This window comes from Lolium rigidum, chromosome 6 (assembly GCF_022539505.1).
Source record: "Lolium rigidum isolate FL_2022 chromosome 6, APGP_CSIRO_Lrig_0.1, whole genome shotgun sequence".
In the NCBI taxonomy this organism is placed as follows: Eukaryota; Viridiplantae; Streptophyta; class Magnoliopsida; order Poales; family Poaceae; genus Lolium; species Lolium rigidum.
This window is the reverse complement of record NC_061513.1, coordinates 139809077-139823826: the sequence shown is the minus strand read 5'-3', so window position 1 is coordinate 139823826 and position 14750 is coordinate 139809077. Positions and strand designations below refer to the sequence as shown.

Sequence of the window (14750 nt, the reverse complement as noted above, 5' to 3'; positions counted from 1 at the left end):
GGCATATTAAAGTGTCTCCTCAATGTCCCTTATGTAAACAAGGAATCAAGGATGTCAGACACCTCATGTTTACGTGTAAGAGAGAAAAATTGGCAAAGTCTTCGTCTTGATGAAATAATTGGCCAGGTTCTTGTGTTGGATAGGTTGTGTTCAGTAGTCTTTGAAGAATTGTTTCAAAGTCCAATCAGGAAGCTGAATTTTCTAGAAAAAGACCGACCTTCGCGAAGGGAAGGCAACTCACTCCGCACGCGACAAGTGGCGCACTGTGGTGTCAGAAAATTTCTGGGAAGTGATCTCTCTACCCGCAATGTGTTGCAAGGAGAAGAAAGGTGGAGATGAGGGAGGAGAGAGAAGCACAGGTGGAGGGTGGGTTGTTCCAGTCTTCCCTTTATTTTTTAGATTCACTTTCTGAAAATGAAATATCTTGAGAACCGCAAGTCCAAATTACGAAACATTTTCATTTTTGGGATCCTCGCATCGAGATATTCAAAACTATATCCCATGTTCATAGATTTTGAGATACTTTTTTCGTACTTCCTATACAACTATAGTTGTACACGTGGTGTGTACTTAATTATACTTGTGCTTGAACTGATAAGTACTTCTGTTTTTAGTGTATTTGGTGTATTTTTTCTTTTAGTTGATAATTGTACTTGTTTATGTGCACGACTGTACCTGTACTTTCTCGTGTGCACGACTATAAATAAAAAATTTCAGCTTTGTCCGAGAGAGGCAAACAAAGTGGCGCACAACTTAGCTAGGTTTAGCTATGATTCTGATGGTGTAATTTTATGGGATGGTGATCCACCAATCTCTGTTTTAAATGATGTAATGAAGGATATCTCGTTGGGGTTTGAATAAAGTATGACCTTGTTTTAAAAATAAACATTTTCTGATCGCAGCCGCAAGAAAATTGTTCAGAACATGTGAAAGTCGGATTGAATCCGGGCTGCTTGATCGCAGTGCCTCGGCCCTCCTCATATATTTATAGACAATTACAAAATACACAATACAAGTATAGAACACGTATTTAGCTAGGTGACTTGGAGTAGACTCCAAGTTGATCAGCCGTTGCCTCCTTATCTAACACGCCCCCGCAGTCTGAACCTGGGAGAGCATCGACGTGAAGACTGGATCTGAATTCCCTGAACAAAATGGTAGGCAGGCCTTTGGTGAAGATGTCAGCATACTGGGATGTAGAGGGCACATGTAACACACGAACAGCGCCGAGAGCCACCTTCTCCCGAACAAAATGAATGTCGAGCTCAATGTGTTTGGTGCGGCGATGATGAACAGGATTGGCCGACAAGTAAACAGCGCTGACATTGTCACAATACACGATAGTGGCTGTGTCAATGGGACGATGAAGCTCTTGCAATAGTTGCCGTACCCAGCAGGATTCCGCGACCGCCGTGGCCACAGCGCGGTATTCGGCCTCAGCACTAGAGCGAGAGACCGTTGTCTGGCGGCGAGACGACCAGCTGATCAAGTTATCTCCAAGATACATGCAAAACCCCGACGTAGAGCGTCTGGTATCCGGACACCCGGCCCAATCAGCATCGGAGTAGGCAACAAGGGAATGAGAGGTGGAACGGTGCAAAGTGAGACCATGGTGTAGAGTGCCCTTAAGGTAGCGAAGAATACGTTTGATGAGAGAGAGATGAGGTTCACGAGGGTCATGCATGTGTAGACAGACTTGTTGGACGGCATAGGAGATGTCAGGACGGGTGAGAGTGGCATACTGAAGAGCGCCAGCAAGGCTACGATAAAGAGACGGGTCCGAAACAGAGGGGCCGGCTGTGGAGGATAGTTTGGCTTTAGTATCGATAGGTGTGGTAACGGGGTGACAATCGCTCATGCCTGCACGAGAAAGAATATCTAGAATATATTGGTATTGAGAGAGGTGGATGCTGGTGGGGGAACGAGTGACGGAAATACCGAGAAAATGATGAAGTGGACCGAGGTCCTTCATGGCGAATTCACGGCTGAGAGCAGAAGTGACATGGGTGAGAAGAGATGTGGTGGATGCGGTGAGAATTATATCATCAACATATAGAAGAAGGTAAGCGGTGTCAGAGCCCTGACGAAGGATGAATAGAGAGGCATCAGATTTGGATTCAGCAAAACCGATGGTACGAGCAAACGAAGAGAAGCGTTGAAACCAAGCACGAGGGGCTTGTTTAAGGCCATAGAGGGATTTGAGAAGACGACATGCATGATTAGGATGTTGAGGGTCGATAAATCCAGAGGGTTGCTGGCTATAGACCACTTCATCGAGATGACCATGGAGGAAGGCATTTTTGACGTCGAGTTGATGAATGGGCCAAGCGTGAGAGAGGGCAAGAGAGAGGACGATGCGAATGGTGGCGGGTTTAACTACAGGGCTGAAGGTTTCATCAAAGTCGACGCCAGGCTGTTGCGAGAAGCCGCGAACCACCCAACGGGCTTTGTGACGGGCAAGAGAACCATCGGAGTTATATTTGTGGCGAAAAATCCATTTTCCGCTCACGATGTTGGCACCAGGTGGAGGAGGGACAAGAGTCCAGGTTTGGTTATGTGTGAGTGCATCGAATTCTTCCTGCATAGCCTGCCGCCAGTTAGGATCGCGAAGAGCTAAGAGGTAGGTAGATGGTAATGGAGAGGAAACAATGGCAGAGAGATTGAGCCGCTCTCTGGGACCAGGGAGACGACCTGTTGTTGAGCGAGTGCGATAGACGGGAGGTGGTACTTGGTGAGGCTGAGGTGGTGGGAAGGTGGGTGGTGTAGGTGCAAGAGGCGTGGCGTGGGCGACAGGAGAAGGGCGCGCAGTGGGCGACACTGGTGCCGCGGGAGGCTGGCGAGGAGCCTCGGGAGGAGGAGTCGTTGCCGCGGCAGGGGATGCTGCCGGGCGAGGAGAGGGTACGGGAATCGGTGGTGAGTCTATGGGATCAAAGAGGTCAGGTGTTGGGGGTGGCGATGGTTGAACTGGTGTGTCTGGTGCATAGGGAAAGGTGTGCTCGTCGAAGACGACGTGACGAGAGATAATGATGCGGCGGGTAGCGAGATCCAGGCACCGATATCCTTTGTGTCGTGAGGGGTATCCTAAAAAGACACATCTGGTTGAGCGAGGAGATAGTTTGTTGGGCGTGGTGGAGGTAATGTTTGGGTAGCAAAGGCAACCAAAGACGCGAAGAGTATGATATGAAGGGGTGAGGCCGAAGAGGAGTTCGTAGGGGGTGGTGAGGGTCTTGGCATTGGTGGGGCGTATGTTGATGAGGAAGGTAGCGGTGTGAAGTGCTTCGGCCCAAAGAGAGGGAGGCATAGAGGCTTGAAAGAGTAGGGTTCGAATAACATTGTTGGTGGTGCGAATGGCTCGTTCGGCTTTACCGTTTTGTTGAGATGTGTGGGGACAAGAGAAACGAAAGAGGGTGCCATGTTTGGTGAAGAAGGAGTGGACTTGTTTGTTGTCAAATTCGCGGCCATTGTCACATTGGATAGCGAGGATAGGGAGGTTAAATTGGGTGCGAGCATAGGCATGAAAGGCAGTGAATGTAATGAAAACATCAGATTTCTTACGAAGGGGAAACGTCCAGAAATAATGAGTATAATCATCCACAATAATGAGATAATAACCAAAACCAGAGGTACTAGGAATAGGTGATGTCCACAAATCACAATGTAACAATTGAAAAGGTTTGACACTAATGGACTCCGAAGGATAAAAGAGTAGCCTGATGTGGCGACCCAACTGACACGCATGACATAAGGACGACGATGCTTTGTTGGGTGGAATTTGTTGGTGTTGGTGGAGACGCTGCATGGTGTGGTGGCCAGGATGTCCAAGTCGGCGATGCCAAAGCTCGAAGGATGAAGTGGTGAGGAGAGCTTGAGCGTCTGGTGGTCGGAGGGAGTAGAGTGGGCCAGAGCTATTGCATCGAAGAATCACGGTCTTGGTGAGAAGATCCTTCACAGTGAAACCGAAAGGGTCAAATTCAATAGAGCAAAGATTATCGATAGTGAATTGACGAACAGAAATAAGATTTTTGATAATATGAGGAACAACTAGAATGTTACGAAGATATATGTTTTTAGGATGAAGGGGCAGTGTGTAAGAGCCTATGTGTGTAACAGGAAGAGATGCACCGTTGCCAACTATGATTTTATGTGAAGAAGATGGTCTAAGAGAGGAGAGTATACCATGATCGGATGCCATGTGAGACGAGGCGCCTGAATCCATAAACCACTCTTGGTTGCCGGGGAGGTGCATGTTCTGGAGTGCTGTAAGAAGAGCTGGATCGAGCTGCTGCTGCGAGACGTGTTGCTGGGGGGGGAATCATCAAACCATTGTGCCAGGTCGGCGTCATGGGAGGAGGCTGCTGTCCGGTGGCGGTGTAGGCTTGGTGACCGGGGCGGGGACCCAGAACGCCGGCCGTGGGCGCGCGCCAGCGTGGCTGCCATGGTGCGAGCTGGAGCTGCTGCTGCTGCTGCGCGGCCCGGGTTGGGAGCCCGGTCCACGGATTGTACATCCAGGGAGAGTTGTTGTCGCGGCCGCGGCCACGGCCACCGCCGCGACCACGGCGACCACCGTAGCCCCCACCACGGCCAGAGTTGTTGAAGAAGCCAGGCTGGTAGGGCGAAGGGGGACGGGGATCGGTGCTGCCTGAGCCACCGCCACGTCCAGCCGGAGGGGCACGCTCGCCACCAGCGTGCGGGTTGATGCTGTTGCCGCTGGCCCAGAGCGCGGAGGCGGCCGCATTCTTGGCGTCGGTCTTCTTCTGCGCCTCCTCAAGAACAAGAGCAGATCGTGTTTGAAGAAAGGAGGGAAACGGCACCTGGTACGGGAGGAACGAGCGGAGATGACTGAACTGCTCGTTGAGGCCGCGAAGAACCGTGAGGACGAGGGTTTCGTCGGAGACAGGCTGGCCGACGTCGGCGAGGGCGTCGGCGAAGGACTTGAGTTTGGAGCAGTAGTCGTGGACGCTCATGTCTCCTTGCGGGGTGTTGCGGAACTCCGCGTCGATGGCGAGAGCGCGGCTTTTCTTGTTGTCGTGGAAGAGGCTGGCCAGCGCGTCCCAGATTTGCCGCGCCGTGGAGCCAGGGGCCATGATGATGCCGAGGAGCTCGGAGGAGATCGAGCCATAGATCCAGGAGAGGACGGTGTAGTCGTCCCGTGCCCAATCGGATGTGGGCGACGTGTCCGATGGCGTGGCGCCGGCGGTGCCGAGGACGTGGGTGGTGAGGCCGTAGCGCCCGAGCGCGACGAGGAAGAGTTCCCGCCACTTGGCGTAGTTGGATTCCTGCAGATCAAGGGTGACAGGGACATGGCTTTTGATAGAGGCAACGTAGGAGGAGGGAGTGGGATTAGGGTTTGGGGTGGGTGCAGTGTTGTCGACGCTTTTGCCCATCTCGGCGAGGCGGCGATCGAGTTCGGCTAGGCGAGTCTGGAGGAGGGACTCGCGTTCCTTGAGCTCTTGTTCGAGCTTCTTGAGATCGTCGGCAGACATGGTGGTGGTGGCGGCGGGAGAGAGGGAGGAGGGCTAGGGTTTTAGAGGGAATAGAGGATCTGCTGGAGCTCTGATACCATGAAAGTCGGATTGAATCCGGGCTGCTTGATCGCAGTGCCTCGGCCCTCCTCATATATTTATAGACAATTACAAAATACACAATACAAGTATAGAACACGTATTTAGCTAGGTGACTTGGAGTAGACTCCAAGTTGATCAGCCGTTGCCTCCTTATCTAACAACATGTTCTAGCTTATATCTTTATCTGAAACCTCAATTCAGTCAATTCGATGCAGGTCCATCGAGGACGAGCCCACGGCAAGCAAGCACCGCATCGAGTCAAACCACACAAAAGCAGAAAACTCAAGGCTACCATATCGGCACCGCACACATGGGGAGCCGAGCAATGTGGCAGGAAGCCGTGCCGCTGTCGCGGAGCTCAGCTCACATCATATGGGAAGACGCTCGAGCCAGACGAGACGAGGCAGTGAAGAAGATCACAAACAAGGAAGCACACCACATGCGCGTCCCGGCGACGCAGCGAGTAGGGAGAAGCATAGTCGCATCGCCATTAAATGAAGCAGGCCTCGTCAAATACGTACAGCATAGACATTCGTAGGCTCCTAGGCTGCTGCTGTTTCGCTCGCCGGCCGGCCTGGCGGTCCTGCGTTTCGCAGATTCAGATATGCCTGCCATTGCGCGCTGCTTCTTTGGAGCAGAGTAAAGAAAGTACCACAGTTAAGGCCATCTCCAACGGGGCCACCCAAATCGGTCCCGTTTGGGTGGACCCGCAGGCAGTGGCCGATGTCCGCCCGGTCGTTTGGATCGCACGTTGCATCCAAAGTTGCGGCCACACATTTTGCCAACGCGGCTTAGATATCATTTCACCATAAAAATTTATGAATAACATCCAAAAAAATATAAAATAATATTAAATAAAATATAGCATGAGCATGAAACGAAATGTGACATAGTTTAAACAAGAAAACAAATATAAAAATTACAAATTGAGATTGTCACGGTCTAGAATCTCCTTCTGCTTTTTTTTTTCAAACCAAGCTCTCTTCAACTCGTTCATGGCGGTCAAGTCAGCAGTCATGATCATGTGGTTCTCGGCTTGGCGTTTCAGCTCAACTTCTTTCTCCTTCAGCTCCATCTCTTTAGCCCTTGACGATGCAATGAGCTCCAATTTCTTTCTCTTTGAGCTCCACTTCCCTAGCCCTCGTCTTGGCATTGGCGTCATCAATGTCAAACTTCCCCTTTTGAACATCGTAGTAATTCTTCATGGCCTCTTCCTTCTCCTGGCGCTTCCTCTCTTCCCTCTTGTCCGTGGACACCTCTTTTTCGGCATACAAATCCATCAAGGTGCCGACCAAATGCATGGCCGAAGCATCACACTTCATGTCGGTCTTGGTTGCCTTGTGGCCTCTTGGCGGCTTGCACGAGAAGTGGGGTTTCCGCGAGGCTGGCCACCATCAAGGTCAATTACGATGGCATCTTTGCCAGTCTTGCTGCCAATCAAGCTCGCCATGTACGCCTAGTAACCCTCGTCGAACTTGGGGGTGCCCCGGAGATCCTTCCAACAATGAGGAAAGGCAAAGATCCTTCCTTCATTCACTTTGAAGTAATCCAAAGCTTGCCACACCTAGATTAAAATGAGACATAAAATCACAAATGTATGTGCAAACAACCAAAGAACAAGTTGAGGTAGAGAATCATACCAAGTCCTTGACGCCGATGCCGCTAACGGGCACCCGCTTCACGTGATCATACGTCGCCTGGAACTTGATGCATTCCGCTTGAATTGTTCCCCACCTCATTTGGATTGAGCACTCATTGCGGTCGCTATCAAATCGGTGCTCCCCGTACCTACGGTGCTCATGGAAGTAGTCATGGATCCGGTGCCCGAATGCGCCCCCTTCTGGTCGGCACCTTTCAGTGGATCTTGCCCAATGGCCAACCACCCCTCGACGATCATTTTGTCCTCCAGCTCCATGTAGTTGCTGGTTCTTTTGCTAACCCGGTGACCGCGAGGTTGTGCAGCTGCGGCTTGTGTGAGCTCATCAACGAACAAAGGCTCCTCGTCCATGTTCATGGTGCCGACATTGCCAATGTTATCCTCCTCTATGTCAATGGGAGCTGGTGGGGGAGGCTGCTCGTTCGACGGAGGTGCCATGGTGGTCGGCATTGTTGGTGTGTAAGACAGAGGGGCCTGCACCGTGGCCGCTGCCTGCAAAGATGGCGGCGCACACTCACCCGACAATTCGTCGAATAGGGTGCGGGCATCGGCCATCGCTGCTGCGGGCATCGGCCTTGGCACATGGTTGAGGTCAATAGACGAAGGCGACGGCTCCATCATGGACTCGTCCACCTCCGGTGACCCATCCGGTGGCGGCTACAAGAATTGCCCCGCCGGCGCCATCAGTTCGTACGCGCCGTGTGGGTACCCAAACGAGGCAGTCGGTGGGGTTGTTGACCGGGGAGGAAGCGCGCGGGTCACGGAGGAGCCGGAGCTTCCCGCCGAGGTTGTGCCAGCACCATTCGCGGCCAGCTGCGTGAGCACGTTGTGGCCGTAAAAGAGCATGGCATGCTCTTGTACGGCCTTTGCCTTTGCATCCGTTTGGAGGAGATGCAGCTGCTCGGCCGCCCTCTGTCGCTCCTCTGCGGCGGCCTTCCTCTTCCGTTGATCGAGCATCCTGCGCCGCTCGGTCTGCTTCTTGTTCTCGAGAGCTCCCTGCTCCGTGGTGAGCTCGGGCTTCGCCTTCTTCGTCGCCGACGTGGGCTACGCGACCACCAGGACCTCCTCCGCGACAGGAGTGACATCAACTGCGAGCTCGGCCTCGTCTCTGGCGGCGGCGATAGCTTCGTCGGTCATCCTCTAGGTTTGGGGGGACTAGAGTGGAGTGGTGGTGGTTTGGGAGGCAGACGCGTGGGCCAGGGGAGGACAGGGGAAGGACGCGAGAGGCCAGCCCTCGGTATCCGCGGCCACGCAAACCAGGCCCAGATTTGGGCTGGCTTTGGGTTGTCCCGGACGCCGCGGCCATCCGTTTTTTGGGATGCGTCCACGCGTTGGGCCACGGATTTTTCCGGTTCGACCCATCCGGACGCGCGGGCACAAGATGGGTCGCCCTGTTGGAGATGGCCTAAGGCTAGAATTCTGAGTCACTAGTAACATTGCTATTTTATTAAAAAAATACCTAATTTCGGGTAGCCAGCAACAGATCATGCAAACCCTCGGTAGAGAGAGAATTTACCGTTGCAGGCTACGGCTGACGTGGCCAAACGGCCATCTCTCCACCCGTTAGTGCTCGAGCCGGTTAAGGCCGAGCGGTCTCGACCGGTCGAAATAGCTTGCTGACTCTCTTCCACTCTCCCTTCATCAGTCTCGTCTTGCTGTTGTGTCCTTCTCTTCTTCGACGTCGTGCCCCCACGCCCCGGCCGTCGCGATGCCATCCTAGATTGATGGAGAGACCAGCAGCGGAAGTTCTGCCTCAAGGAGGTTCTGGATGATTTCGCTGCCGCAACTGGGTTAGCTATTAATTTCCATAAATCTTGCTTCATCCCTATGCATGTCTCCCCGACGATGAAATCTGCATAGCCCCTACTCTTGGGTGCCCGATCTCCTCCTTCTCTCAGCCTTATCTAGGCCTGCCTCTTTCTCCTACTAAGCTTCCCATCTCTGCCTACGCTCCGCTTATCCTCTCCTTTGATCGTCGTCTCTCGGGATGGCGTGCTCTCCTTCTCTCCTCGGGTGGGCGCCTTGTGTTATGTAATGCCGTGCTAAATAATCTTGCAACCTACTATATGTGTTCGTATTTGCTTCCACAGGGTGTGCTCGAAAGTATAGATAAAAGGCGCCACGCTTTCTTCTGGACTGGCAAGGATACTTGATCGGATGCTCGTTGTCTAATTGCTTGGGATAAAATTTTGTTGTCTAAACAGGAGGGCGGCTTCGGCATTAAGGACCTCCACCGGCGACCCGCTACCTTGGAAAGATTGGTTCCGACAGCACTCTGGATAGGATCTCGGCGACGTGACTTCATCTCCCTCCTTCATCACCAAAATCGTGCGCGAATGCCTCCCGCTGTACCGCGCCATCACCCGTGTTTCTGTGGTGAGTGGCACCTCTACAGCCTTCTGGCTCGACAAGTGGCTTCCCAACATGCCGCTTGCCGACCGGTACCCCGCTCTCTTCTCGCACGTCACCAGGCCTCATGCCTCGGTGGCCACGGTCATCTCGTCTGGCTTCTCACTCCAGCCCAGGCTGAGTGGTGCGGCCGAGCGGGAGCTTCGCGCCGTCGTGACCCTCGTGGGCTCCGTCGCCCTTGGTGATGGACATGATCTCCGCTGCATCGACTCCCCCTCTGCTCCCCCGTTCAGCTCCAGGGAGGCCTACCGCATGCTTTCCCCTCGGCATGGCAAGGATGTGTCCTCCTGCACCTCCTGGGGCCTCCTCTTGCCTGCCAAGGTTCGAGTTTTCGCGTACCTCGCCGACATTGAAAGGCTCAACACTCGATCCAACCTCTTCTTCAAGAACTGCGCCCCCTCCGATGTGTGCGCGGCCTGCCCCTCGACCGAGACGGGGAGGCATCTCTTCTTTGACTGTTCGCTTGCCTCCGAGGTGTGGGAACGGTTGGGTGTTTCGGTCCCAACCGGCCGTTTCTCCTTCTGGGATTTACCACCACCCCCCCGGGACGGGTACCCACATCTGGCATGCGGGCATCGCGACGATTCTCTGGTCTATTTGGAAGGCGCGGAACGATCTCGTCTTCAACGCCAAGACATCCTCGGCATGCAATTTGCTCCGCAGAGCTGGCGACGACCTCGCTACTTGGAGGTGGAGATACAAGATTCATGACCGTGGGCGGCTGGACACCCTTCGTAGTTTCCTTCTGTCCGCTACTATGTAATTTTTTGTGTTTCCTTCTCTATATTCCCCTGTACCCCCTGTTTTCACACTCTGTACGGATGGTATGACTGCCAAGTCTTCTCGAGTAATAATAACAAGCGGTGGGGTCCCCCCTAATGCTCGAAAAAAAGATATATTTTAGTTTTAGACACGTCTATAATAGCAACAAGTGATATGAATATGAGGAAGCAGCTCCTTTCCTTGTAATTTAGTCTCTGTTGCATGCTGTGGTTGTACTGGACCGAGCCGTGGATTCGCGGACTACGCAGACGAGCAGCTCTGCTGCTCTCTCTCTCTCTCTCTCTCTCTCTGCGGCCTGTAGACGCATGGAAAGGTTCTACCGCTGTATGTCTGTCATCGACGGTTAGTAGGCATCGATCAGAGCATTGATTTTAAGTAAGCCCGCACTTGCAATTAGTGGACACACTCTGCAGTCAAAGGGAGGTGCTGCAGATGATCGTCTTAAGTACATCCCTATCCTGAATTAATTTCTTTCAGATGTTGCGAGGATTGAGGCGCTGCGACTGGGGGGAGAAGGAGAGCACGCGTTGGCTAATAAGCTGTGCGTTTCCTGAAGCTAAACAGGAGCTACTTTTCGTAGAGCTGTGGGCTACAGGTTCGTACAGGGCCACCCCTTCTTCCCGGCCGATCCACGGCCCTCGATCGGCTTCCGAATCGAAAGAGCAACCAACGCGACGACGACGACGACGGCGGTCGGACGGACGCACGCCCGAGAAGTAGGCTTCCCGGTAAACGGGATCCTCGCTTCTCACGGCTAGCCATTATCCCAGGACGCATGACATGCAGCACCACAAGCGTGGCCATGACATGACAGTACGTGTCCAGCTCCAGTTCACGCGAAACTTCCTCGCGATCGATCAATGCGGATTGCGGTGCGGCCTAGCTTGAACGTGGGGCCGATCGAGTGTGACGCGGGGGTCTAAAAATGGATCTGGAAATGTTGCACGGTGGTACTGGCAGAGTAGCGCTTGGCTTGCTAGCTGGTGTACGAAAGAAGAAGGTGTGTGTGCAGACGCAGTGCCAGGCGCTTGTCATCATGCACCGCAAACAGCCCAAACGTTTCGTCACCTCTGTATGTATGTTTTGGGGTTCAAGCGGCGGATCGATGGGTTTGCAAAGCTGTGCCTGTGACGACATGCAGGAACGACCTTCAGAGGTTCTACATTCTTCGGGGACGAAGGAGGAGCAACACAACAGGATTACTGGTACGTACGCACCCTGGTTAAGCTGCTTCTCTTGGAGAGCGTCTTTCGTACGCAGGCAAGGTTCTCATGATCCAGCTTTGTTTCCCTTCTGGTTATGGTCTACTAGCTATGACTAGATCATCCAGATAGTTTGAGATTACTAGTCACATTACAGTGCAGTCAGTCTTGGATCATCTGATTGGGCTGGGAGCAAATGGTGTAAACATGACCCTAACAAATCTGTCCACAAACAGAAAAAAAATGCGACTTAGTATGTGATCAGTCAAGTTTACAATCAACATATTGGCATTGTGCCCTTCATTAGTTGTAAATAGAGTTGCAACTAACATTTTCAGTTGTAACCGGAGTTGCAACTCGGATTATTTTCCCATTACAAATAGGTTGAGATTTTTAAATCGCAACTCAGTTATAACCCAAATAATAGTTCACACACTATGAATTATGGGATGACATTATTTGATTGAGAATTCTCAGAATTAGTCACATCCAAAAAAGTCTACACTCCCACTCGGTACCGATAAACAAAAGGAAATGTCTATGGTGAAAAATATGTTGCATATACCATCAAGTTCAAAATAAACAGATATGATCTGTCAGTTAAAAGAGCAATGATCTAGGGTGCACCACCAAAAGGAGGAGGGATATATACGAATGTGTGTTCACTATAACAAATCTAATCCAAACAAATTAACTAACATCCGGTCTGCCGGTGCTCATTTATTCGGCTTCCATTATTTTACTCATCATCACACAAAGTTGTGCAATCTCCTCCACTCTTAAAAAGAAAGAAAACACCGTAATCTCCCACTTATCTCAGCTTAAATACTCCCCACCACTACACCCATTTCCCTCCTCACCTCACCCTCACCTCAAGTCCTCAACCCAGCGCAACTTGTCCATCTCACTCACTCGCCAATGTCCTCCACCCCGCCCCCGATCCTCGACATGCCGGCCTCGGACGACGTCGCCAGCAATGGCGCGCGAGCAGCGGCGAAGCGGAGGCGTCTGCTGCTGTGCGCCAACTACATCGCCCTGCTCGGCGGTTCCGTCGCGTCCAGCCTCATGTCCCGCTACTACTTCGCGCACGGCGGCCACGATCGCTGGGTGGCCACGCTGGTGCAGTCGGTCGGGTTCCCGGTGCTGCTCCTGCCCGTCTACGCCGGCCGCTCGGCCGGCCAGCCCAGGCCGTTCACGTGGTTCACGCGCCGGCTGCTCATGGCGTGCGTCCTCATCGGGGTGCTCATGGGGGTCAACAACCTGCTCTTCTCCTACAGCTCCTCCTACCTGCCCGTCTCCACCTCCTCGCTCCTGCTGTCCATGCAGCTCGCCTTCACGCTCGTGCTCGCCGCCATCATCGTGCGCCATCCCTTCACGTTTTCCAACCTCAATGCCGTCGTGCTCCTCACCCTCAGCTCCGTGCTGCTCGCGCTCCGGTCGTCCGACTCCGCCGAGCAGCCCGACGGCGGGAGCCGGACGAGGTACTTCGTGGGCTTCGCTGTCACGCTCGGCGCCGCGGGGCTCTTCGCGGCCTACCTGCCGGTCATGGAGCTGCTGTACCGGAGGGCCGTGTCGGGTGGGTTCCGCATGGTGGTGGAGGTGCAGGTGGTCATGCAGGCGGCGGCGACGGCGCTGGCCGTGGCAGGGCTCGTCGCGGCGGGAGGGTGGGGCAAGGAGGTCGCGCGGTGGGACGGGTCCCCGGCCGCCTACTGGACGCTGGTCGTCGCGCTGGTGGTGACGTGGCAGGCCTGCTTCATGGGCACCGCCGGGATGGTGTACCTCACGTCATCGCTGCACAGCGGCGTCTGCATGACCGCGGTGCTCACCTTCAACGTGGTCGGCGGCGTGGTCGTGTTCCGCGATCCGTTCGGCGCCGAGAAGGCCGTCGCCACCGTGCTCTGCGTCTGGGGCTTCTCCTCCTACCTCTACGGCGAGTACACCACGCGGCAGAAGCAGCAGGAAGGCGACGGCAAGGTGGCCGCCGCGTCTGACGGAAGCGGCGCGGACAAGAGTGTTACAGGTGGCGGCGGTGGCGTGGGAGGAGGTGCAGTTGAGACCGTTTGAGCTAGCTTTTTTTTTCTTTCTTTTTTCTTTTTTCTTTTTTAGAGCATAGCATCCGAAACATATGCTGCATCATGGAAATGTTAAGATGGGGGAAAAAGTCTCAACGGTAGTGCATCGAGTAGTCTCTAGTCGCAGAACGCATGCGTGGAACATAAGTTAGACATGCATGTATGTATGGCACAAGAGACAAAGCAGGTTGTGTACATAGTGATCGATGCATGAGCCGTGCATGAGAGATGGAGGTTGATGGTTGTGCTTTGCTGGCTGCTTGTTTGTAAGGTTTAAGGTTTAGTAAAAGTGTTTCTAGATCGTCAGTTTTAGTACAAGTTTCGGTGGATGAAATGGAAGAAGGATGAATGATGGAGTGACATAATATATACCTCCTGTGATGTACAGCCTCTGGATTAAGATCCTTACAAAATTGTGGTTCCTTTGGAGCCTATCAGAGCATCTCGCACCAGAACAGGGAAATATTCCCCAGCTCAAAATGTTGCCTTGTTTTGTGTACATGCCTGAACTGTTAACTAGCACAGCCCCGGTTTTTATATATATGCAAGCTTGCGTCATTGTGAATGTGATCGTTTGCCGAGCACACCTAAATGCTCATTTAGTACCCGGTGATGTTACCTTGCCAACCGCTAGATTTAAGTAACGAAAAGAGTACTTGGAAGTTGGAAACTTGAAACCATGTTTTGTTATGTAGCCTCTTGTCTCGTAGTATGTTTAAGCATTTCAATTAACTACATCCAATAGTTGACTATATATGATGCATAGGTAGTTTGCGTAGATAATTCTATAAACATGAAATTTAGTGGCATGCAAAACCACAATATAAGTTTGCATAAGGGAACATCTAATTTGCAGGACTGCTAAAAGACACGATTAAAAACTTACATGATTGGAAAACTACATGAACTACCACCTAGCATCAAATGGTTTTTTGCACACCACATGAAAACCAAAAGAATTATAGCAAACCAAATTAGTGGATAAATTTCTTCCTCTACAAAATATAGTACATGAATTAATTCATAGGGAAAAACCGAAGGATCTGAAGCTTGCATATCAAAG

General features: G+C 52.5%; 1 protein-coding gene across 1 annotated transcript; it reads left to right on the top strand.

The window, feature by feature from the left end:
• Nucleotides 1–12524: 12524 nt before the first annotated feature.
• On the top strand, nucleotides 12525–14052 carry LOC124666936 (probable purine permease 4). The gene has a single exon (XM_047204269.1). It carries the CDS (start codon nucleotides 12534–12536, stop codon nucleotides 13677–13679), a length of 1146 nt encoding a protein of 381 aa, XP_047060225.1. The 5' UTR covers nucleotides 12525–12533; the 3' UTR covers nucleotides 13680–14052.
• Nucleotides 14053–14750: the final 698 nt, after the last annotated feature.

Coding starts and splice junctions, on each gene's coding strand:
- LOC124666936 (XM_047204269.1), top strand. CDS start 12,534: ATGTCCTCCACCCCGCCCCCGATCCTCGACATGCCGGCCTCGGACGAC.